Source organism: Mauremys reevesii, linkage group 1 (genome assembly GCF_016161935.1).
Source record: "Mauremys reevesii isolate NIE-2019 linkage group 1, ASM1616193v1, whole genome shotgun sequence".
Classification (NCBI taxonomy): Eukaryota; Metazoa; Chordata; order Testudines; family Geoemydidae; genus Mauremys; species Mauremys reevesii.
Window position 1 is genome coordinate 344761726 of NC_052623.1, and position 24637 is coordinate 344786362.

Consider the following 24637-nt stretch of genomic DNA (forward strand, 5'->3'; position numbering starts at 1 on the left):
TGAATTACGGAAGGGACTGAGGGATTCAGAAAAACTGGGGTACTCATCTGGACATGGGGTTTTCCGTTTGCCCATAAGTATAGATAATCTGCTTCCACTACCGGTGATTCCGGTTGTAATGAAATAAATGCCCACAGCACTTCTAAAGAAATAAGAGAGTTCATGTGAATAAGAGAGGCTGGATGGGGATGACCTTGCATTACTAGCCTTCCAACAGTCTCCTGGTCTATTTACTCTGCCTTCTGTGGATTGTCTCACCATGCTTATGCCATATGCCAGCCCTTTCCAGAGCACCCTATGTGATCTTTCATCTGTGATCTGCCATTTGTTTTGTCTGTTTTGTGTACTGCATGCTGGGTAATAACAAAAGAGGACTCCATGCTTGTAAAACTAAACTGGCACTTTATTCAGGGAACTGTTACAGAGGCGCTGCAATTGCCACTAGCATTCCAGACCTTTGCACACAGACTGACTTCCATTCCTGGTGCCTCTTCCAAACTCTTCCCTCTTGCAACCTATGCTCCTCGCTCCATGTTCGATACAGGTTGCTACAGTATCTGTCGTAAACTGAAGGCTTGAGTGTCCTCTCCCTTACAGGGTGGAAAATAATAAGTAACTTGAATGGAGTTACACCAGTGTGAAAGGTGAATCAAGCACCATGTCCCTAGGGAACAAAAGAGCCCTTAAAAAATAACCCTAGCACAAATTGAGTGGTGCAGGTATATCATGTACACAGCTGTGCAGGTACATCATGCACAGAGCTCACCTTTCTGTTGAGAGCTCTGTATGGCCAGTGGTGTGATGGTGCACGTAGGCTACCTGGCATACACACTCCTGGCCTGGCCCCCCATCTCTCCTCCTGCAATGTCTAGCCCAGGGGTCGGCAGCCTTTCAGCAGTGCTGTGCCGAGTCTTCATTTATTCACTCGGATTTAAGGTTTCGCGAGCTGGTAATACATTTTAACGTTTTTAGAAGGTCTCTTTCTATAAGTCTATAATACATAACTGAACTATTGTTGTATGTAAAGTAAATAAGGTTTTAAAATGTTTAAGAAGCTTCATTTAAAATTAAATTAAAATGCAGAGCCCCCCAGACCGGTGGCAGGAGCCGGGCAGTGTGAGTGCCACTGAAAATCAGCTCGTTTGCTGCCTTCGACACCCTTGCCATAGGTTGCCTACCCCTGGTCTAGCCTTTGCTGTTCTCTGTGGGCTCCTGTGGCAGGGGCGGGTGACTAGCCTGCCCCATGCAGAGGACACCCTCAATACTGAACCTAGCACACACCATCAGGCTCTGTGTAAGTCACACTTGTGCCACCCGCCAGTCCGTTCGTGCTACACATCCGCCTCTGGGCCCGATCCACAGAGATGAGTGCGTTACAGCTCGTGGCTTGAAGAGCCTGGATCTTTAGTTCAAGCTTTGGAGACTGATGCTTTTAGTTCTCCAAGATCCCTGGCGCTGGAACAAATAGTAACCTCCCCATTTCTAAAGGAGCTTTCATGTGAGGTTGTCAAGGTGTTTTATAGATATTAATTATCTCAGAGGTAGATTGTTATCTTCAATTTACAAGTGGGGAACTGAGGCACAGAGAGATCGAGTAACTTGCCCAGGGTCACATAGGAAGTGTGCAGCAGACTAGACCCACCCAGATTCCCTGAGCATAGGCCGTAGTAGACAGATGAGGGCTCGAACCGATGATTGGATGCCAAGAATTCCTCTTGAGTTGTAATCACCGCTCTGACAATGACTATCTCTGTAGCCATGGACAAGTCACCTTGCCCCTCTGCCTTCTTCTCGGCAGCCGTAAAACAGGGGTAATACTTGATCAGACATATCTAATCTAGATAGTGCTAGTTCTTGAAGCATATCCACTCCTTTTATATCTGTCCAAGTGCCTCTCACAAGAGTGCTGTGATGCTAAATAATTCTGTTTGTAAAGTGCTTTGAAGATGCTGCTGTTTCAGTTTCCCAGACAGTGTGGGGGTGTTCACATCCAAACAAAAACATCTTGGACTGAAAAAGAAAAATTGTAAAATATTTCCACTGTGACATTTAATTTCCACCTCAATCCCCAACCTCCCACTTCAGTCTTCCGTCCCCTCCATGCCGCCTGCCTTTCTTTTTCTCACCATACCTACATTTTTATGGCCTAGCCTACTTCACAGAGTCCCTTCCACGGAATCTGTTAGAGGTCAAATTAAAAAAAACCCACCTGAAAATAAATTGACTCAAATTGTGCCAGACGCAGATGTGAGCTTGAACTTGAAAGTATAACCCAGCGAGGGTTTTTAAAAAGAAGTTCTGCTTTGGCATAAAGAATAGAAATGAGTGAATGTGGCAGGTTACCCCGGCAGTGGTAGTGAGAGGAATCCACCAGAAGAGGGTGCCCTTGTAACTACAGTAAATGTCAGGATCGGGAATGGCTTCCCCTACGCATTTGGCGGGAGGGCGGAGAGGAGTGAAACCAGTACACAGTGAAATGTTTTTGTGCCAAAAATAATCTGGCCTTAAGGACTGTTGAAAAAACACCAGCCTGTTGTCACTAGTTACTGAAAACAAAACTAGCCCTGACGCAGAATTGAGTGTGAGATAGATAAGCGGCTTCCTGGTTCAGAACTCAAATGTGTTGAGATGAGTTAAGCCCTGCCCAGAGGCAATAGGCCACACAGTTGCTTTCTCCTATGTGGCCAAGAAAATTGTCTTGTAAAAGAGAAAAGGGGGCAGCTCTGAGTCATCTGATTACCCTGAGAGTCCTGGTGTAATATGTGCTTGGAGTCCGGTGGCACCTTAAAGACTAACAGATTTATTTGGGCATAAGCTTTGGTGGGTAAAAAATGATGCATATGTGCTTGGAGTGGCAGGGGGCTGGACCTGCAGATTCGCAGGGATCTACGCAGATTTTGGGGGATCAGAGCCATCTGTGCAAAGACCTTGTTCCTCCACACAGCTCCTGGATCTCCATCACACACCCTTCACCCCCTCCCCCTTACATCTGTGCTGCCTTGGCATCTCGAGCTGAACCTGGAGAGCCCTGCTTGGACACTGGTTGTTCTAAGAGGCGGGGGGGGGGGGGGGGCGCCGGGTGGGTGTCTCTAGTCTGGGAATTGCTGGGAGGCTGGGCCCTTGTCTGGAACTATTCCCTGTCCACTCCCCCTCTTCACTGGCCGAAACCATCCCTAGTGACTCACCTCCCATCTGCCAGAGAGGGAACAGCAGCTGGAGAAAGTTGAGAGGGATTAGGATCTGAGAACAAGGGTGTTATGCTTGTCTCAGCACTCCAAGCAGGAAAGGGACTTCTTCCGTAAGAAACATTACACAGGCTTTTGGCTCCAGTTCACAACAGCATACCCCACAGTGCCATGTCCTAATCCTCACTAGCCGTAGTCCCTTTGACTTCAATAGGCTCACAATTGGTCACTCAGATTTCGTGTGTGCAGAGCAGATGCTTAGCTGCCAACTCCCTGACTCTAGGCATACCTGCACATTTATGTGCTCAACTGTGCAAATGCCGATGCAAGGTTGAGTAATACAGTTGGGAGAGGGTTGTTTTGTGGTGAAGGCACTAGCCTGGGATTCTGGAGATCTGGGTTCAAATCCTGCCTCTGCTACAGCTCCAGGTGTAACTCTGTCTGTGCCTCAGTCCTTCCCCCTGTGAAACGGGGAGAGTAACCATCCTTCCTGTCTGCCTTGTCAGTTAGGGTGTAAGCTTTTTCCAGCTGGAGCTGCTTGCAGCACCTGGCACGATGAGATCCCAATCTTGGTTGGGGCCTTTAGGTGAGACCGCAGTACAAGTAATGCAACCTTCCATCTAAGTTGGATGCTCTGGTGCCGCACAGCACAGCACAGCTGCCATTCCCCAAAGGCAGATGGAATCCAGGGGGCGGATGGAGAATGCCAACCAAAATGCCCTTTGTTTGTAGCCTCGCTTTCACTTAGGTGGGGGAAATCCTGGCTCCTGACTCCAAATCCTGGCTGCTTTTGAAACACTCCGACAACTAACGCTCTCAAAGCCCGTTAGAGACAAGGCCCTTGGGGTTTTTGGACAGCCACATGGTCCCTTGGTTGTGATTTGAATCCACCTAGCACTATCTCAAAAGCTTCCTGCTGCGTTATATTTTTAATTAAAAAACTGAAACAACCTGCCGCATGGTAACATGTGTCTTCAGGATTTCCTAGATCCCAGGCAGGAATGAGGACGAGGGTTCCTGGTGGGAAGATCCGGGTCCCCGCCCAGGGACCCTTGCACACAAAGAATACAGTGTCTGGCAGGGTTGCTAACTAATGGCCCCATCCTGCTGCCACTGGCAAAGGCCTTACTGGGGCCCGGGGCCAGCAGACCATCATCTGCATCTGTGATGCTGTGGCGGGGACTCTGCAGGGATGGCGGCGGGGCAGGGCCCCATGAACCTAGCCCAGCAGTAACGTTGCAGAGCTCTGCTCTCCAAAGAGGCCACTGTTCAAAATGCTTACTCAGCCCACGGGTTGCTCCAGCCGCCACAGGCTCTGTACGCAATGCACTCTGGTGCCTAGGGACCGTCCTTTGGGAATACTGCCAGGAAAAGCTTATGCTGCTGTTCTTATTTTGGAGGATGCTTAATAACAGAAAGCAGAGTGGGGCGGAGGAGCCTAGAAATCTGGGTCGATCTATTTCCGTCTGACCACTCCTGAAACCATTACTGTGCACATTCAAGCCTACTGTCATCCGAATACAAAAATAGCCCTCTCTGACTGCGAGACTCCCTCCCGGGGCCTTCCCAGTCTGACTTCCTGCCTCGCTCGGGCCTTGGTTTGTTTTAAAACATGTGTTGAATTTTAGTGCCTTTGAAAGAGGCTGGGAAAAAGCGAGTGGCTCTTCTCAGTCGGAGGCCAGGCCGGGGCGATGCTGTGGAGGGATCCGCCAGGGAGCCAGAAGGGAGCTCAGTCTCCATGTGTAGACAGCGCTTGGCCACACTGCAGTGCGGTGGTGGATGGGAACTGGGCAGAGGCCACCAAACAGCCATTGAACTGCGCTAAGGAGGGCCCCTCTGTCACTCTGTCCATGCATGGAATTCCCAGGGGCCTTCTAGGTGCTGAGGAACGGGGCTGGACTCCCACTGGCCTGTGGGGCTTAGGCTGCTTAGCTATACTGAGGGCTTTCTACAGAGCCAACGTACGGGTTTAGATAGTAAGTGCCTGCTTAGAAGGTGAGCTCTCTAGGGATTTGGTACAGTGTGTGTGTCTGGGCGTGTCTGTCCTATACCAATAGTCCATAATAATAGGCAATAATCATTCCCATTGGCCTGAGGTCCTTTCTTACACAGCAGGGCTTCTGCTGCTCACCTACCCATCACCACGGATGGCTCCTGGAAAACTGGAGTGAGGCAATGTGTTCATTTGGGGCCAAGTCATGCCTGGCCCTGGCCGTGGCTATGCAGAGAGGGAGCAGGCACGAGGCGCCGTCCCCCATCTGCATGGTCCTTACGGCTCGGTCAGGCAGAATCAGAATCTCTTCACTCAGTGGAGTGCCAGGAAAGCTCCATTCCTGCTTTCCCTGGGGCCGTGCAGTGCCCCAAAGGGAGGGGGAGACATGGGTGCTCTGCCCCCTCCGACGCTGGCCAGCAGAGCTGGCTGGCTGCAGCGTAAGCTGCACCCTGAAAGGGGTGTGGGAGAGAATGTACTGCCTCTCGGGGTATGTCTGCACTGCAGCTGGGAACATGCCTCCCAGCCTAGATAGTCACCCACTCGCTGGGGCAGACTAGCAGGTGCTTGTCTGTCCAGGCCAGGAGACATGCTGTCCGATGCGGTGCAGACACACTCTTAGGATTCTGCAGCTCCACACCACCCCTTACCATGGGCTGAGTCCAAATGCCACCATTGTGCTGATGTAACTAGCTCCCCTACCGTGTTCCCTTGGCGCATACTTATCATTCGTGAAATCACCCCAAGTACATCAAACACTGTCGCAGCAGCTGAATCTGGGGGGAAGCAAGAGAAACCTCTTCACTGCAAACTACAGAGTCTTTCTTTGCTCCCACCTCAGTGCAACCAACCCCCAGTGGATCATGAGAGAGGAGGCGAGGTCAGCTGCTTTTCTCGAAAGCTGGCACTGCTAAACGACAATGCTTACACAAGAGTACCTGGGTCTTATCCTCTGTTTGCCAGGGCAGAGCCAGCACAGCTCTTACAGCAATGGTCCCCAAACTTTTTACCTCGTGCCCCCCCTTACCTTTCTCTGCGGCCCCCCGTCTGGGAGCTGCGGCCCCGGGTGTGGGGGGGAGGGGAGGGGGAAGGGAGTGCGAATAGGAGTAAGGGGGCCGAGGCTGGGGCCACAGCTGGGGGTGGGCATGGACCCCCAGGTGTGGGGCTGGCAACCAGAAACCCTGGAGTGGGGCCAGGAGTGGAGCCCCAGATGTGGGGCCAGCAGCCAGGATGCCGGGTGTGGGGCCAGGAACAGAGCCCTGAGCACAGGGCTGGCTTGGGTGGTGCACCTTCCCCGACCCCCATGGGGGCCGGCCCAAGCCCCAGCCCATGCCCCTCCTGAACATTCCTCAGCGCCCCTGTACGGGGGTGCACCCCACAGATTGGAGACCTTTGTTTTACAGCTTGTGAAATGAGGTGGGTCCATTACCTGCATGAAGTGTATCGGCTAAATTTATATCTCAGGTACCGGATCCACCTTTCTTTCCAGAGACAGTAAAGCAATTCAAACATGAACTTAAATTTCGAGAGCCCTGCAGGAACCTCCAGAGTTGGAATCCACCACAAGGTGATTTGGACAAAGTAAGACTCCAACCCAGGTGCCCCAGCAGAGCCCTATTGATTGCAGCAGAGTTGTGCATGAGTGCGGTGCGCTGCCCAGGCAGATGCAATTGCTAGATCAGGGCCTACATCATGTGGTAGTAGAAAGAAGCACAGTTTATACGACTGAGGGAGCTGAGGGAGACAAGGTGGGTGAAGCGATTTCTTTTATTGGACAACTTCTGTTGGTTAGAGACAGGGCCGGCTCCAGACCCCAGCGCGCCAAGCGCGCGCTTGGGGCGGCATTTTGCCGGCAGGGCGGCAGCCGGCTCCGGCGGACCTTCCGCAGTCATGCCTGCGGGAGGCCCACCGGAGCCGCGGCTTCGGGGGACCTCGCGCAGGCATGACTGCGGAGGTTTCGCTGGTCCCGCGGCTCGGGTGGACCTCCCACAGACGTGCCTACGGAAGCTCCACCGGAGCCGCGGGATCAGCGGAACCTCCTCAGGCACGTCTGCCAGAGGTCCTCCGGAGCCGCGGGACCGGCACCGCCAGAGCGTGCCCCGCGGCGCGCCGCCCTGCTTGGGGCGGCGGGATTCATAGAGCCGCCCCCCTGGTTAGAGAGAGAGGCTTTCAAGCTTTATGGAGCTCTTCTTCAGGTCTGGGAAAGGTAATCAGAGTGCCACAGCTAAATAGGAGGTGGAACAGATTGTTAGAGACACTGGTTTTATGCCTCATTACAACCTATAACCTGCTAACTCTCCTTTGGCCTATGATTTCAGAGAGTGTTAATTGCCCACTTCATTTTGAATATTTCTTGCAACATGTGCTAACTCTTTCCTCTGTTTCCTGAGACCTGTTGCTTGGGGAGTCCAGATACGTGTATTGTGGGGAGGGGGAGTTGAACTTGTGGCTGAAACCAAAATCGTTGTTTCCCTTAGCTGCTTTTCGTGGTGCCTGGATCCTACAGTGATAAGCATTGCAAGGAAGTGCTTAGAACAGATCACATTTGACTGCCATGCAATGTCAGGAATATGATTTCAGTGCGAAACTTTAAATCAGTCCAGGCAGTTGTGCGAGACAAACGGTTGTAACCAGCCCACTGGGTCTAAAACCCTCCTCCGGGAGCTCAGATTGGAATCCAGCTTTAGCATGGGCTCAGCATAGCACTGGCTGTGAAACCTGAGGCCCGGTCATTTTTGTGGGGCTCTGGGTTTTATTTCAAACACAGCGCACTGCTCCAGAGGATACAGACCTTCACTTTTCCCTGCTGAGGAGAAGGGGGAAAAGCCACGTTCCCATGAAGCCTGGGTGGTATTTTGGGAATAGAAAAATATTACATATTACCTTCTCCTAAAAGCACATGGGAAAGAATGAATTCTCCTCCTCCCGCGCCCCCGCCCCTGCAACTCCTCCATTCCACCCCGGTTGAGTTCTGATGTTACGCTTCATTTACCAGGAGCAGAGTTCTGTGTATTTTGCTTTCTCCACATCACTGTGAGCAGGTCCATTTGGTCTCTAGGAGTAATGGGAACCCTTTGAAGCCGAGCCAGAGGAGAAGGCACGTTTCACTGTGCAGTAACGAGCAGGTTCGTCTTGGGGGAGCTGAAATTGAGTGAACTCTCCTTTCCCCCCCTTTCTCTTTTCTTCCTAGGAACTCATTGAGGTTGACAGCGAGGTGGTGTTTGAATTGGCCGCATACATCTTGCAGGTAGGGGCAGCAGCTGTCTCTTGTTCCTTCTGTATCTGCGATGCTTAAATCTGTTGTTGGGGGTTCAGAAATCACAGACCCTCCTAGGGAGTTACACCGAGCGTACAGGAACAGAGAAGATAGGGTGTATTTTGCCAAGCTAGGGGGAAAAAGCTGGAACCCTTTAGTGCTGGATTGTAACCCTGCTGTCCCAGCCGAGCGAGGGGCATTGATTTACCGCGCTGCCCCAGGAGCAGGACGGGAACCAGCTGGAAGTGGATGTGGAAGTGAGCTCCCTGGCACAGATTACTTCCCCATCCGCTTCAGCTCCAGTGTGCTGGAGCCACGGCTCTACTCACTCCCACCCCTGCCTATCCACTCCTTGTGCACCTGTGTGAGGAGGGGAATAGCCGCCCAGCAGCATATGCTGGCCTCCTCCTTGGAGATTCCAGTGATGCGTGCTGCCCACGCAGGGATGTAAGGGGGTTCTTTGTGCCCCATCATTCCCCTGTGCTGAGCTGTAGGGTGAACTTATTTTGCATCCATATCTAGTGATACTTTACACGTCTATAGCACTGTTCATCTGAGGATCTCAAAAGGCTTTACACACATTCATCATGAATTAACCCTCACCACATCAGCAGGTAAGAACCCAGAATACAAGCCAGATCTCCTGACACCCCAGACAGGGCTGTGCTCAACCATTAGACCATGATTCTTTCCTTTCATATGAGACATAAGTTTCCTGATTCGCTGACCACCCTGTGTCAGAACCAATCCAATATCTAAAGGAAACCTAAGGTGAAAATATTAAATACAGTTTTGAAAAGCAAGGCAAGGTTCTGCTCTGTCACCAATTCTACGCTGGTGTAACTGCACTAACTTAGTGGAGTTGCTCCTGATGGACACTGGTGTAGGAGGAGAATCAGGCCCACAGTTGTGCCTGATTTTCAGATATGCTGAGGACCCACAACTCCACTTGAAGTCAGTGGGAGCTGCAAGCATCAGTGCCCCTGAAAATCAAGCCTTAAATTTCCACCTTAGGGTTCGGCTTCAGAAAAGATTTGTCAGGTCTTATTTTATCCAAATTAAAAGACTGGCCCAAACCAAAACCCTGGAAAATTTGGATCTGGAACCAGATCTGAACTTTGTAGCTCAAGTCAATCTCCAGTTCAAAATGGATCAGCTATTCCTGGGCATTTCAACAAGCTGGAAAGGGGATGGGAAGTTATATGGCGTGGCGGGATTCCCTTGTCCACACAATAAGAAAAGCAGTTGAGAGGCAGCTTTATACTGCCCATCAGGAAACACAAAATTCTCCAAGGCTTCCAGTTCAATTGGGGATGAAGATTTAATATATCTACAGGTGTGTCTTCACTACAGTTAGCTTGACTTACCTACACTCAAATTACTCCTCTCAAGTTAGCAGCATTCTAATGAAAGCAGCCAAGCTGCAAAATAACACTCAAGTTGCTGCGTCCACACTGGTGGTACTGTATACTTGCTCGTGTGTGGCACACCCCATGGTTCTTCGTGCTCTATTTTAACTCAGGTTAACTCTGCAATTAAGACAAGCCCTAATCCTTCAGCAGGTGAGCAACAAAGTTGTCTCAAACAGGACTGATTCCCTATTCCTCCCTGTACCATGTACACCCATGCAGAATGTTACCAAATCAGAATCCTCCATTCCTCCACACAGGTGTAAATGGCCAGCATTTTGCACTCACTCTGCCCAGATTCAGATGACTGACAAGGTGCAAGATGCTGGAATGTAACCTAAAACCTAGAGATCAGGGTAAACTGAAGTGGGCCAAATCCATGGGCCAAATCCAGACCTGTTGAATGCAACACCACTGGCTTCAGTGAAGTTACACCTGCTTACACCAAGATTGAAGTTGGGCCTGTGATTTTACTGAGACCACCTCTTTATTCATGATGCACCAATTATCAAGATGACAGGTTTCAGAGGGGTAGCTGTGTTAATCTGTATCAGCAAAAACAATGAGGCATCCTTGTGGCACCTTAGAGACTAACAAATTTATTTGGGCATAAGCTTTCATGGGCTAAAACCTACTACATCAGGTGCATAGTCTCTAAGGTGCCACAAGGACTCCTCATTGTTTTTCAATTATCAAGAGTGTTTAGTAATGTTTGCCGTTCAGTACAAGTGACCTGACAGGAATGATTCATAAAGGCAGAGAGGGGGTGGGAGGGGGGGGTTGGGGGCACTTCATTCTTTATGGGTGGTAATTGCCATGGGAGAAGATCAGAGATAATGGCCAGCAGGTTTCTTCTTTTTCTCCTCTTCTTAGTGCAGTTTTTAGTCTCTTTCCCGTCAGCCATGAGACTCCATGTGGAACAGCCAAGCCATCTCATCAGCATATGTTAATCAATAGTAACCACGGCTGCTACTCTGAAACATTGCACTTCTGTAGCACTTTTCATGTTAGGGAAGCAATTAGTGCTGGGGAGTTTCATTCTTCATTAAGATCAATTTTAGAGTAATACAGCAAAAATTAGAGAGAGGGAAACAATTAAAAGCACATTGCAGCATTTGCGTATTGGCCTGCTGGGTGAATACACATCTCAGACAGCAGGCTCATTGTGAGAGTAAGTGCTAGGGATAGGAATCTATTGTTTGTCCCTGCATCCTAATGAAAAACTTGAGCAATTAGCATCTATAGATGTAAGCCCTGGCTAGTATGCCACTGTAGCCCCCGGCTACTGGGATCTGAAGTATTTACCATCACAAACAAACACAGGATATTACTCACATTGCGGGAGTAGTTTGAAGTGTGACTTAATGAAATTAAGCAACACAAACCATACTTTTATATGTGACCAAGTTGCAATTATTACCACCTTTGTGTGCAATACACTCCAGTAGAGAACAAGGTGGATCGTTCAGCTAGCTGTTTTGATTCAGTGCCTGCACTGCAGAGTCAGCTCAGGTTAGCCATACTGCAAAGTCAAACCCAAGTGGCTGTGTCCTCACTGATTCTGCATGCACCCTTGTGTGTCGCCAGCACTTCTGGGGGCATATCCCATGCTTCTTTGTACTGCAGTAGCCCGAGCAACTCTACGATTCGTTCTTAGTGAATTTTGAGAGAATGTGTGTGTCCTGCACACACAAGGGGACGTATGAGAAGGCATTGGAGGACTGTCAGCACTCAAGTTCAGCTTGTGTCCTCACTGCAAAGTAAGTGGGATACCCAAATGAAAGCAGCAGCTGAGCTCTAGCTGGCACACCCAGCCAGGCTAACTAGCCCGGGTTTAAAGCACCATGGATGGGAAGGGAATTACGGGCAACACCCAGGTTAGGTCTGCAATGAAGACATGCCCATTGTGGAGGCTCCACTACTGGCCAGATGCAAACTAAATGATTACAATGCTCTGTCTACACTATAAATTTTACCGTGTTAAAGCAAAGTGTGTAACTCTTGGTAAATGTTGACTTTCCAATGGCAACCACTGTGTATTTTGGGAATGTGACACAACCAATTTTGGGGATGCTTCAGATATCAAAATATGGCTACAAGACTCCAGCAGGTACCAAATTCTGGTCCTGATGCCATCACTGGAGTGGAGCGCCACACACCAGTGTAGGATTTGACTTTGATGTTGATAGATCGATCACAATGCTTTCATGGATGAAACATCTAAAATATATGTTCAGTGTTTCCCTAAGTACTTTCTTAGGTAGGAAGGACAGAAGTTTAAGAAAAACACTGTATCCAACAAAAAGCAGAATGGGAAATTTAGATATGCAGAATGTAATTACTCAGACTGGAAACTGATCCAAGCAGTGAGGCTAATATTTGCAAAAGGTGTCGGGGTTTTCAGTGACCACAACTCACTTGTACTTTGGAGATCTTCTAGCAATGCACTGTCCCCTAACCATACAGGAGTACTGGTTTAATACTAAGAACACACTGAGGCCTTGGCTACACTGGCACTTTACAGCGCTGCAATTTTCTCGCTCAGGGGTGTGAAAAAACACCCCCCTGAGCGCAGCAAGTTACAGCGCTGTAAAGCACCAGTGTAAACAGCGCCCCAGCGCTGAGAGCGCGGCTCCCAGTGCTGTAAGCTAATCCCCACGGGGAGGTGGAGTACGTGCAGCGCTGGGAGAGCTCTCTCCCAGCGCTGGCGCTGCAACCACACTCGAACTTCAGCTGCAAGTGTAGCCATACCCGTAGTAATTCGCCAGCACTACTTCCTGCAGCACTTACCCTAGCTATCCACTAGCAGCATAGAGTCTCATCGGCCTGATCTACTTGCTGTGCCTAACCCTATTTGATTTGTAAGATCTGTCCAGATCGCAGCCCAGAGCGGTACAGCAAGTCCAACTTAGTTGAAAGGCTTGATACTGACAATACCATTGGAATTTGTTAAGTAAGGAAACTGTTGTTGACTGATATTTGTAAGTGACAAATCTAGAAATGTATCTTTTCTGAAGTAAATGTTGCTATTTTAGTGACAAATGTTGGGTTTTTTTCCATCTTTTTACAGGAGGCGAAAGGAGATTTTGCAAGGTAAGTTTGTTGGAAGTTCCTTTGTTCTGACCATGAAATTGATTACATCTGCTGGGGGACTGATGTGACAGTTTGTAACTAGATTGCAATGGGGAACTCTTCACACTGTTGTTAGCCTAGACATCATGTTTCCTGTAATAACTTAGGTCCAAAATGCAGCCCTGGCCCAGACCACATATTGAAAACCGTATTGTTTGTGACTACATTGTTTGTGAATTTCTTGATGTGTTTGTGAAGTTCAGGAAACAGGGTAGCCTGCAGAAGGAAATTGCTGAGGAAATGACTCCCCCACAATCATTGTTGTAATATCACATGTCCAGCAGGACTTGATGTTAAAATTCTCTCATTAACTGGTATTAGGTGGCCTCTGAATGGGGGGACCTCCGAGTTTGAGCCTGATTTTCAGAAGTGCTGAAAAATTCACCGGTGGCTGGGGTTAGATGGCTCAAGGGATTGTTAATGAAATATACAGCATCGGAGTTACCAGCACAGATAAAGGTAATAATTGGAGATATACCAATCTCCTAGAGCTGGAAGGGACCTTGAAAGGTCATCGAGTCCAGCCCCCTGCCTTCACTAGCAGGACCAATTTTTGCCCCAGATCCCTAAGTGGCCTCCTCAAGGATTGAACTCACAACCCTGGGTTTAGCAGGCCAATGCTCAAACCACTGAGCTATCCCTATCAGGTGCAGGTCAGGAGTGACCGAAAGTCATTGTCATCTGATGGCTGTTCAGTGCCCTGTGTAAACTCCATGGATGCTCTCACTCCGATACTTAGCAGACCTAGGTCCATGTTACAAAAACAAACCCCACTATAGATTACACTGTACTGCTCTCAAACTGACTGCAGCTGGAGAACCACCATCAATCATCCTTGCAGCTGATCTCAGAAGGAAAGCTAGCAAATGGATGGGCAGGGATGCAGCCCCTAGAGAAGGTCCTTCCAGTCAAGGCTGAGGTGCATTGGTAGAATGCTCACAGTGCTACCAGGGATGAACAGAAGATTGTGACTAAACAGAGGACCAGATAAAACAAGACTTCATTCTCCAGCTCTGGCAGGCTAGGACTTTTAAGCAGCACTAACATAAGTTTAATTTTTTTTAAAACTGGAAAGATGGAACGTGCATCGCAAACATTGTAACCTCGCCCTGCAACAACCAGGAATGTGAGATGACACTCAACAAAAAGAAACTCTGGTTCTGCCCTATCATTTTTCAGAGTCCCAGTCGGCTTGTGAAATCCTGACATGTCTGTGACAAGGAGACACAAGCCTGATCTTGCTTTATGTCTCAATTCCAACCGTTATCAGCAGTGCCATTTAGTTAGGTAGCTAGGAGAGACATTCAGCTATTTTATTATTCAGGCTGATTTAAAACACTTTGAACTGGGAAAGTGTCCCTCACTTGACAATCAAACCCCATGATAACCTCACCCTCCAGCACACACAGGGTTATGAACAGCAGAGTATCCTGTACATAAAAAAACATGCACAGGCTGGACTTAAATAAGGTTAAGGACAGAGCAGATTGGGTGAGGTGGTTCAGGGGGATTGGATGTAGAACCTTTCACCTTTAGGTGTCCGATTCCAGTCCAGTGCAGAGCTGGAAGTAGCAGTGGAGAGTTTTCACCAACTGAAGGCTATTCATTGCTCTGTGTCAAATGAGTTGGTCAGGTTTCAACATCACAGAAAATCCTACCATAGGTGGGGCTAAATGGCCCTCCATGTCAGAGTAAAGGTAGTACCAAGTTTTTATAAGGTGCTTTTCATCTGTAGATCACAAAGCACTTTAAAAAGGGTCTCAGGATTCCCATTTTACAGAAGGAAAAACTGAGACATAGAGTGTGGCAATAACTTACCCAAGGTCACAGCTAGGAGTAGAATCCAGGTCTCCTGAGTCCATTTCTAGTGCACAATCCAGTAGGCCACACTGCTGCAAGGTGTCCTCTCTGTGTAGCCAGCTAATTTTGATAAGTGAAAGAAAGTCTTCATTGCGTGGTGGTCTCTGTGAGTTTGATGGTCTCAATGTAGTATCTGCTTTCCAAACCCCACCATTATAACTGGCACCCTGTTGACGGTCTCATGATACAGAGGCCAAGCTATGAATGGGCTTTGGAGACTGACCTGTAGGCTGGGTTTGAGGCATGTTTTAGGAGCAGGGTAGGAGAAACTTGCGCTACTTTATGTCCTTTCTCCAGGAACATCCATCCAGCACCTTTCATGAGCACTTCACATTCACTAGAGAGGGTTTACTTATTGGGTGAAATCCTGACACTACTGAAGTCAATGAGAGTTTTGCCTTTAACTTCACTGGAGCCAGGATTTCACCCACTGAGATTTGTGCTTACGGGTTTCACCAACACAGCAATGTATGAACTTGAAGTCTTAGGGATAAATTCATCCAGATGCAAGCAGGAGTAACTTTTGTTTGTAGACAATAGGAGTTGTACCTATGTATGCCAGGGCTGAAGGTGGCTCCTGTTGTTACCTATCTGCGTTTGAGGTTTATCATTGTTGAAATGTTGTTACTAATGGAATTTGCTATTGTCTGATATGGAGAAGCTTTGCAGTTACAAAGTGTCTTTGTTACTGAGATTTAAAGATTGAATCTTGTAAATGACAGCATACATTTCATGAAGGCTGCACTATTGAACTCTGCTTTCTGCAGAAACAAAACTGTCTAAGAGATGCATGTTTAGAAGGAAAATGGAAAATTTCAGCAAACTTATTGCCTGAAAACAGTGTCAGATTTATCGTTCAGGAGACGGTCTCTTTTTGGCCCCAATCCAGCAAAGCACTTAAGCGGGTGCTTAACTTTAAGGAAGGGAGAATTCCCATGAAAGCACTTGTTGCAGAATTCCTATCTGTGGGGACTAGCGTGGTGTGATATCTAGCCCTATGGTGCTTTGATCTTTACATCACAGCTTGGCATCAGCACAGTGCGATGTACAGGGGCGGCTCTAGAAAGTAGGCCCCCCCCGCAGCGCCGGAGCGCGCGCCGCCCTTCCCGGGGCGGGTCCCCTCCCCCTCTCTCGCGGCTCCGGAGCTCCTCCGCCTGCGGCATGCAGGTCGGGCCCGGGCCGCGCGGCCGCGCGGTCGCTGCGCGCGCGGGCTCAACCGCGCGGGGAAGCCGGACGAAGACGGCCCCGCCGCGTCGCCCGGCTGGCGCTCGGGGCGTTCTGGCGGGTGGACAGGCATGGCAGGGCCGAGCGCGGAGCTCTCAACCGCCGCCCGCCCCCCTCTCGAAGCCCCGCCGGCGCCCCGCCTGCCAGCCGGCGATGTAGGCATGATGACATCAAAACCTCACCATCCTGAGAGGTGACATCACATGGTGACGAGGTTTTTGTGCATTCTGAACGTGATTTGGGAATGTGCAAACCCTCCTGGAAGTCAGAGGTGACCTCACAAAATTCAGGTGGCTACTTTCTGCCATTCTCCCCTGATCAGTTATCACCTCTCCCAGGATGGCTGCTCCTGCTGCAAGTCTTGGGGAAGATGAGTTGTCCAGTGCTGGGGGATTGTAGTGAGGTGGACGGGCTGTCCCTAGACACAGAGGAAGAGGGTGGGCGGAGCCCTACCCCTAGCTCCACCCCTTGGACACCAACAGCGGGGCCAGAAGTATAAAGGCGGGACCCGGAAGCTCAGTTATGGCCTAGCCACTGGAGGGGACAAATGCTTCCTCTGAGCTCTCATGCTGGGAGGTGGCAGCAGGCCCGCAGAGTGCAGACGATTGGTCCAGACCGCCTGGAGCCTGGACTGACCTGGCAGATGACTGGCCCAGCCCACCCAGACCTCTGGACGACTCGACCGCGCAGGAGACAGACGACTGTCCCGGACCACTGGCTGGCCCAACCTCGGCAGAGCTACTGCTGGCAACTGAGGTCCCCGCCGATCATCTTATCTCACTGATCAGCAGGTACCCTTGGAGGGGGAGTGTGGAAGTAGCCCTGGGGTAGTAGACCCCTATTTGGCTGCAACGCTGGCAGAGGGTGAATCAGTGTGTTGCGGCTTGGATCCCCAGTGACGCAGTGGCAGACCCCTCCACCACCCTTAGGGCCCTGAGCCAGGACACAGTGGAGTGGGAGGGCCTGCATCCCCCCTGCCACCCAAGCGGTGGGTGACAGACTCCCACTCCCTCAGGCTAGCTGAATGAAGGCCTGAGATAACTGACTTTGGTTGCAGGCCCAGGCTGAGTGACTTTGTTTACCGCCCAGTCCTGAACCAGAGCCTAGGCTGATTGACAATGTGCAACTCCACCTGAGTGCAGGCTCGAGCCATACTTTGACAGGCCTTGCTGATTCCCCCCACAGCAAGCAAAGGGGGGCCTCAGGGCAGAGCGGGGGTGAAGCACCCACCTGGAAAAAGGAAAGTCAGCACCTGTGCCTGAAGTGACATAAGTTATACCAACATAAGTGGTAGTGTAGACACAGCCTTTGATTCAAGTGGTGGCAGCCGTGTGTGGCTGAGATGCATTCTGAATGAGTTACAGGTGATGTGCAACCATCATCATTCAAAGCAAAGCAGATGGTATGTAAGCCTGGAACCGATTGAAACCTTGGGTGGAAATTGGTTCCAGGGGCAGAGATGCACTCTGGTTTGCCCTTTGACAGGATGGCCAGACAGCCAATGTCTGCAATGGGTAAGAGTGGCTTCACTGAAGGAAATGTTGGTACTATAGTGAGTTTGCTGACAGACAGTCTTTGTGACCTAACTGTTAAGAATTTCAAGGGACAGGAAGCTCTGCCCCTCTGCCAGCCTACACTTCTGTGTGGCTTGGGGGCAGGGGCCTGCCCAATGGCTATTCAGTAGCAGAATATCATACACCAAAAGCTGCCATTCAGCGGAAGTCTGTCTGCTAACACCGTGGTTATACAAAAGACAGCAGCCACGCTGCAGCACCACCCCTCAGCACGCTCCCTCAGATTCTGACTTCTCCGACTCTCCTGAACTTTTCCCCGACTCTAAATGTAGAAAAGGTTATCACCCAATGTAAAATTAAATATGTAAATAGTCACAGATGGTGCCTATTTTCCCCCATTAGAAACACATAAAGACACATGTGTGCCATGCTATAAGCTCTCTAGTGTAGCCATAGCCAAAACATAGGTCATCAGCAACCCTGGGATGGAAACCCATGGTGCAGGAAAGACAGAAAAAAATAAGCCTTATAAGGCCCAGTGTTTGCTATCATCAGTCTGCTCCAATTCTTTAGATTCCGTGCAGAGTTCGACAGTAATTATCAAGAGCCCTGGAGTCAATAGGAGCATTATTGTGTCATTTTCCTGAATATCCCTTTAGATGGAGTTTTTCCTGCTACTGCCAATTGGGTTTCAAGAATTTTCCAACAAGTTCACATGGCTTTAAAGGCAGAATTGCAGAGGATGTACTACTCAGCTGGGTTTTAAAAAAGCAGTTAAAGCCCTTTGTATGTTAAGGGAAATTGATTTTTCACCTTCGTTTTGGAGGAGTAATCAAAGGATATGGTTGTTTGGACTGAAAAATTATACATTTAGGCTCGGATTTCTAAAGGAGCCTATGGGAATGAGGTGTCCAGATCCTATTGACTTTCAATAGGAGATGGACACTTAGCTCTTGATTCTGTACTTTTTGAAGTCGTGGCAAAATGCCTATTGACTTCAGGCCTTGAATTCTCTTAGACTCATAGCCTTGGTCTACACTGGGAGGGGTGGGGGGGTGTCGACCTAAGATACGCCGACTTCAGCTACGCAAATAGCATAGCTGAAGTCGGTGTATCTTAGGTTGACTTACCTGGCCGTGAGGACGGCGGCAAGTGGACCGCTGCCACTCCCCCATCGACTCTGCTTTCGCCTCTCACGAGCTGGAGTTCCAGAGTCGACGGGGAGCGCAATCAGGGATCGATTTTATCGCGTCGACACTAGATGCAATAAATCGATCCCCGATAGATCAATCACTACCCGCCGATCTTGCAGGTAGTGAAGACTTGGCTATAGGCACCTATTCCATGGGTGCTCTGAGGCTGGAGCACTCATGGGGGAAAAATGGTGGGTGCTGAGCACCCACCGGCAGCCCCCCTATCAGAACCCCCCCCTTCCAGCACCTCCTGCCCACCAGCAGGCCCCACTGATCAGCACCTTCCCCTCCCTCCCAGCACCTACCGCCTGCCCCGGATCAGCTGTTTTGCGGCGTCAGGAGGCGCTGAGGGGGGAGGGGAGGAGCGAAGGCGCAGCATGCTCGGGGGGGAGGCAGTGGAACAGGGCAGGGAAGGGGCAGAGCGGAGGTGGGAAGGGGCGGGGCCTGAGCAGAGCCAGAGGGAGCATCCCCCGGCAGATTAGAAACTCGGCGCCTATGCTTAGACTCTTTGATAAACCCAGTCCTAAGTATCACAGACTGCCTCCCTCCTGGCGCCTCTGGGTAAGACACTGGGAAATGCTGGAGTAGTTCCAGAAGACTGGAAGAAAGCTAATGCTGTGCCAATATTTTAAAAGGGTAAATGGTGTGACCTGGGTAATTATAGGCCTGGATAATTATAGGCCTGTTAGCCTGACATTGATTCCAGGCAAAATACTGGTGCAGATGGTATGGGACTCAATTAATAAAGAAATAAAGGAGGTTAATATAATTAATGCCAATCAACATGAGTTCATGAAAAATAGATCTCGTCAAACTAATCTGACATCTTTTTTCATGAGATTACAAATTCGGTTGATAAAGGTAAAAGTGTTGATGTAATAGACTTCTGTAGGGTGTTTGACTTGGTATGCATGACATTTTGATTAAAAAACTAGAATGTTATGAAATTAACTTGACACATATTAAATGGATTCAAATGTGGCTAAGAGATAGGTCTCAAAATATAACTGTAAACGAGGAATCATCATCAGGCAGGTGTGTTTCCATTGGGGTTTCACAGGAATCAGTTCTCGGCCCTACGCTATTTTAATGACCTGGAAGAAAACATGAAATCATCACTGATAATATTTGCAGATGACACAAAAATTGGGGGAGTGGTAAATAATGAAGAAGATAGGTCAGTGATACAAGAGCGATCTGGCTCGGTTGGTAAGCTGGGTGCAAGCAAACAATATGCATTTTAATACGGCTAAATGTAAATGTACTCATCGGGGAACAAAGAAAACAGGCCATATTTACGAGATGGGAGACTCTATCCTGGGAAAAAGTGACTCTGAAAAAGATATGAGGATCGTGGTGGATAAACTCCAAGTCTGACATTGGGGCAAAAGGGCTAATGCAATCCTGGAACTTATAAACGGGGGTGTAACAGGTGTGTCCGGGGCTCAACCCTCCGAGGGGAGGAGGGGAGCCACACCGGCCTGCTGGTCTCACGTAGGCTCTGCCCTGTCCCTTTAAGGCTAGACAACAGAGTCAGAGTCTACTGGGGCTCCGGCCTTTGGCTGCAAGGCGGAGCAGGAAACAGTACAGGGGAGCTCAGGCCTCTTGTAGCAGGGCTGAGCAATAAACAGTACAAGGGAGCTCAGGCCTCTTGTAGCAGGGCTGAGCGGTTAGGTGAGGGGGATAACTGCCACCCGTAAGTGGGGTGTCAGGGGGGACACAGGCCCACCCACTCCACTGTGTCCCGGCCCGGGGCCCTAGGCAGTGGTCGTTACCGCTGACGGTCAGTGGGGATCCTGCCCGCAACACACTGACATGGGTATTGTCTGGTCAGCAGCCTGACTGAGGTCGGCTGCCCCCGGGCCACTTCCAATATCCCCCTCAGGGCCTACCTGTTCCACGGTGTCTGGTCCTGGGAAGTCCCACTGCATGGGTTCCTCACAGCCCAGGCTGGGGGGTAGGTCCGGTAGTTCCTCGGGGAAGTCCGGCCAATCCTGCTCCGGGAGTTCCTCGGGGTAACAGCACGGTAGCGGGGAAGTTCCTAGAGGCTCCTCTTCGTAAGTGGCATGGGGAAGCTCCGGCATGTCTTCCCAGTAGCGAGCGAGGGGTATCTCCGGCCAGTCCGGGCAACTGCTCTGGGCTCCAGCGGCTTCCCCGTCAGGAGCTCCCTCAGGCAGGTCTGCTCCCCGCGGTGGCTGGGCTCTGACTGAGCTGGAAGGGCCGGCTTTTATACTTCCGGGTCGCCGCCTGACCCTCTGAGGGGCGGGCTCACCGCTCTGTAGCCCCGCCCCTTCCGGCGTCCGGGGCTCAACCCTCCCCGGGGAGGAGGGGAGCCACACGGGCCCGCTACAGGGGGAATCTCAAATAGTAGAGAGGTTATTTTACCTCTATATTTGGCACTGATGCAAAGTCTACTGGAATGGCATATCCAGTTCTGGTGGCCACAATTCAAGAAGGATGTTGATAAACGGGAGAAGATTCAGAGAAGAGCCACAAGAATGATTAAAGGATTAGAAAACGTGTCTTATAGTGCTAGACTCAAGGAACTCTATTTAATTTAACAAAGAGACGATTAAGGGATGACTTGGTCACAGTCTATAAATACCAACATGGGGAACAAATATTTGATAATGGGCTCTTCAGTCTAGCAGAGAAAGGTGTAACACGATCCAGTGGCTGGAAGTTGAAACTAGAGAAATTCAGGCTGGATTTAAGGGGTACACTTTTAACTGTCAGGGTAATTAACCACTGGAACAATTTACCAAGGGTTGTCATGGATTTTTCCATCATTGGACATTTAAAAATCAAATGTGGATGTTTTTCTAAAAGATCTGCTCTCAGAATTATTCAGGGGAAGTTCTATGGCCTGTGGTGTCTATGAAAGTATTGAATACTTCATCTGAAACATACTGCACCGCTGTGGATCACTTTCCCTGGCAGAGCTGAACATATTGCTCGTGTTTGAACTTTCCCCCCAATTTAATCCTACCTGATTTGGGGCCTGATCCAGCGCCTATTGAAGTCAATGGGAAAGCTCATGTTGCCTTTGATTTAATGGAGGGTTAGGATTTTAGATCTTAAACAACAATGCCAAGAAAGCTAGACACCCCTCACATAGAGTACTTGTCCCCCAGCTTGGTTAAAAAAAAAAAAAAAAGGGTAAAAAACCCAGTCTTTTTAAATAGCTCCAAAACCAGTCCATCTTTGTTAGCTTTTTTGAGTCAGGATATGCATGGGGAGAAAAGTACAAGAGCATCCCCTCGCAAAACATTGAATAGTGACAACAGCCAGGGAAGCAAGGCAGAGGGCTAATTTGCTACTAAATGACATTTTAAAATAATGTACGTTTGTGCATATTGTAATCTCAAAAACAATTATATGCTTAATTTTCAGCCTGTGTAATAAAACAGCATTTATGCAATTCGGGTTTAAGAATTACAGGAGCCAACATGCAGCCGTTCGTATTGCACCATAACAATAGTGATCATAAAACCTTGCTCCTGTAATGGCACCTTTTCTGCCCCGGTCTCAGAGCACATTCCTCCCCTTTTATTCAGTGGAGATAATTATGAGACTGATAATAATAGGGAGATTTAGCCTGCAGTTTCTTTTGTAATTGCTGGTTGATATTACATGTAGCAGAAAGTTTCTGAATTTGCTGAGAGCAGATGGCACAAGTAACCTAGCTTAAAATTAATTGCAGGACCAGCAGCTTTTAACGTTTCATTTGCTGAGCAACTTGTAAACGTTTAATTTTTGCAAAGCCACCCTGAGGTAGATAGATACTGTTATTTGTAATGTACCAATGGGGCGGTTGAGGCAGGGGGGTTAATTGACTTGCCTAAGGAGGGAGTCAGTATCAGAACCAAGATTAGAGCTGGGGAGTTCCAAGACAGTGATTAAATCAGTCAGCCATACCATATTCTCTTTCCCTCACCCCCCCTCTTTTAAAATGGCTTAGCTGACCTGTAGATGGACTTTTTATAATCTATGTTCATATTGTTCTTCAATATTTTCCTTAATATAGTATAATTATTAATCATCATAACTAGGTGACCAAATTGCTCGGGGGACTTGGTAATTATATATTAGGCAGCCTTTCACCTGTAGATCACAAGTTCAAATCCCCCCTCAGTCAGGTATTAGTCATGATGGCTGTTTGGGATTCTCAGCTTATTTCTGGTGAGACCAGTGTCCTCAAAATAAAAAGCAGTAGTATGGCAGTCTCGGCAGAACCGGAAGGATTGAATGGGCCATGGAATCTGAACTGCTGTCCAGCCCAGGAGGTGATCCTTTGAGCTACACTTGGCAGGGTGGTCTGAGGGAGCTTGAACTATCTCTGATGGTGATGGACCCATTCTGTGGAACAGGAACACTCTGCCATCCAAGGTAACATTTACATTTAAACCACGCTATGTTGATACTGTCCGCGAAGGCCACCCTATCCAATCCCACTATGAATGACTTCTGCTTTTCCTCTGATCCTTAAAAGACTTTTTGCCATGGTGCAATTATATCCCTTACCAAGGGCAGCACCAGAGTTCACCGGATTAGTTCATCCTTTCACAGGCTGGCATTACCAGTTCTGGGATTTCTCCAACAGTTCAAGGGCAGTTCATCACCATTAGACTTGTCACCTGTTTGACAACTTTCTGGTCTGGGTCTTGGAAAGGCCCATTTTGGAAATCACTTCCCTTTGTTTCCCAGATATGTTTTGGAAACTTCTCAGACTTTTTTTTATTGATGGCAGATGTGACGGGTTGAGTCACAGAAACCCCCTTGGGACTGTCACCTGATGTGCTGAGACGACCTCTAAGCCTGTTTTCCCTGGCAGCTTGGGACTTCAGTGCCCTGCCTAGTTGTGCCAGACACACTACCCTGCTACAAACACAGACCCAGAACTGAACCACGTCCCCCAAAAGCTGCAGGCTTAACTGAAAACAACTTAAGAAGTGCTCCTGTCTCCAACACCCAGACACCCGGTTCCTAATGGGAGCCAAACCCTAAATAAATCCGTTTTACTCTGTATAAAGCTTATAAAGGTAAACTCATAAATTGTTCACCCTCTATAACACTCATAGAGAGATATGAACAATTGTTTGATCCCTCAGGTATTAATACTTGCTCTGGGTTAATGAATAAGTAACAAGTGGTTTTATTAAATATAAAAAGTAGGATTTAAGTGGTTCCAAGTAATAACAGACAGAACAAAGTAAGTTACCAAATAAAATAAAACATGCAAGTCTAAGCCTAATACAGTAAGAAACTGAATGCAGGTAAATCTCATCCTCAGAGATGTTCCAATAAGCTTCTTTTACAGACTAGACTTCCTCCTAGTCTGGGTCCAGCAATCACTCACACCCCTGTAGTTACTGTCTTTTGTTCCAGTTTCTTTCAGGCATCTCTTTGGGGTGGAGAGGCTATCTCTTGAGCCAGCTGAAGACAAAATGGAGGGGTTTCCAGGGGCTTATATAGTCTCTCTTGTGGGTGGAAACCCCTCTGTCCCCTGTGTAGAATCACAGCTACAAGATGGAGTTTTGGAGTCATATGGTGTAGGGGTTCCGCCAGGCTCGTCCCCTTCTGGGGTGGCTGGGAACCAGGCCACCTCATTACTTAGGTCCAGTGAACTGGGGGAATTAGCCTGGCTGGGCGGCAAACAGTCAGCACCTCAGGCCTCCAGGCAGGGGCTGAGCAAACAGTTCAATAACAGGCCCAGGTCCTGGCTCTGAAGGGCCTGGGGAGAGAGGGAGAAGGGCACCTGCGAGTTGGGTGGCAGGGGGGACGCAAGCCCTCCCACTCCACTGCATCCCAGCCTGGGGCCCGAGCAGCGATAGACGACCCGCTGCTGCGTCACTGGGGATCCTGGCCTCAACA

The 24637-nt window shown here is 49.1% G+C and overlaps 1 protein-coding gene across 1 annotated transcript in view; it reads left to right on the forward strand.

The window, feature by feature from the left end:
* FRMD4A (FERM domain containing 4A) overlaps positions 1 to 24637 on the forward strand; it is a 273747-nt gene that overhangs the window by 161207 nt on the left and 87903 nt on the right. The window contains exons 6-7 of the mRNA XM_039519348.1: positions 8366 to 8422; positions 12911 to 12933. Coding sequence (XP_039375282.1) covers positions 8366 to 8422; positions 12911 to 12933 — 80 coding nt within the window. The remainder of the gene's footprint in view (positions 1 to 8365; positions 8423 to 12910; positions 12934 to 24637) is intronic.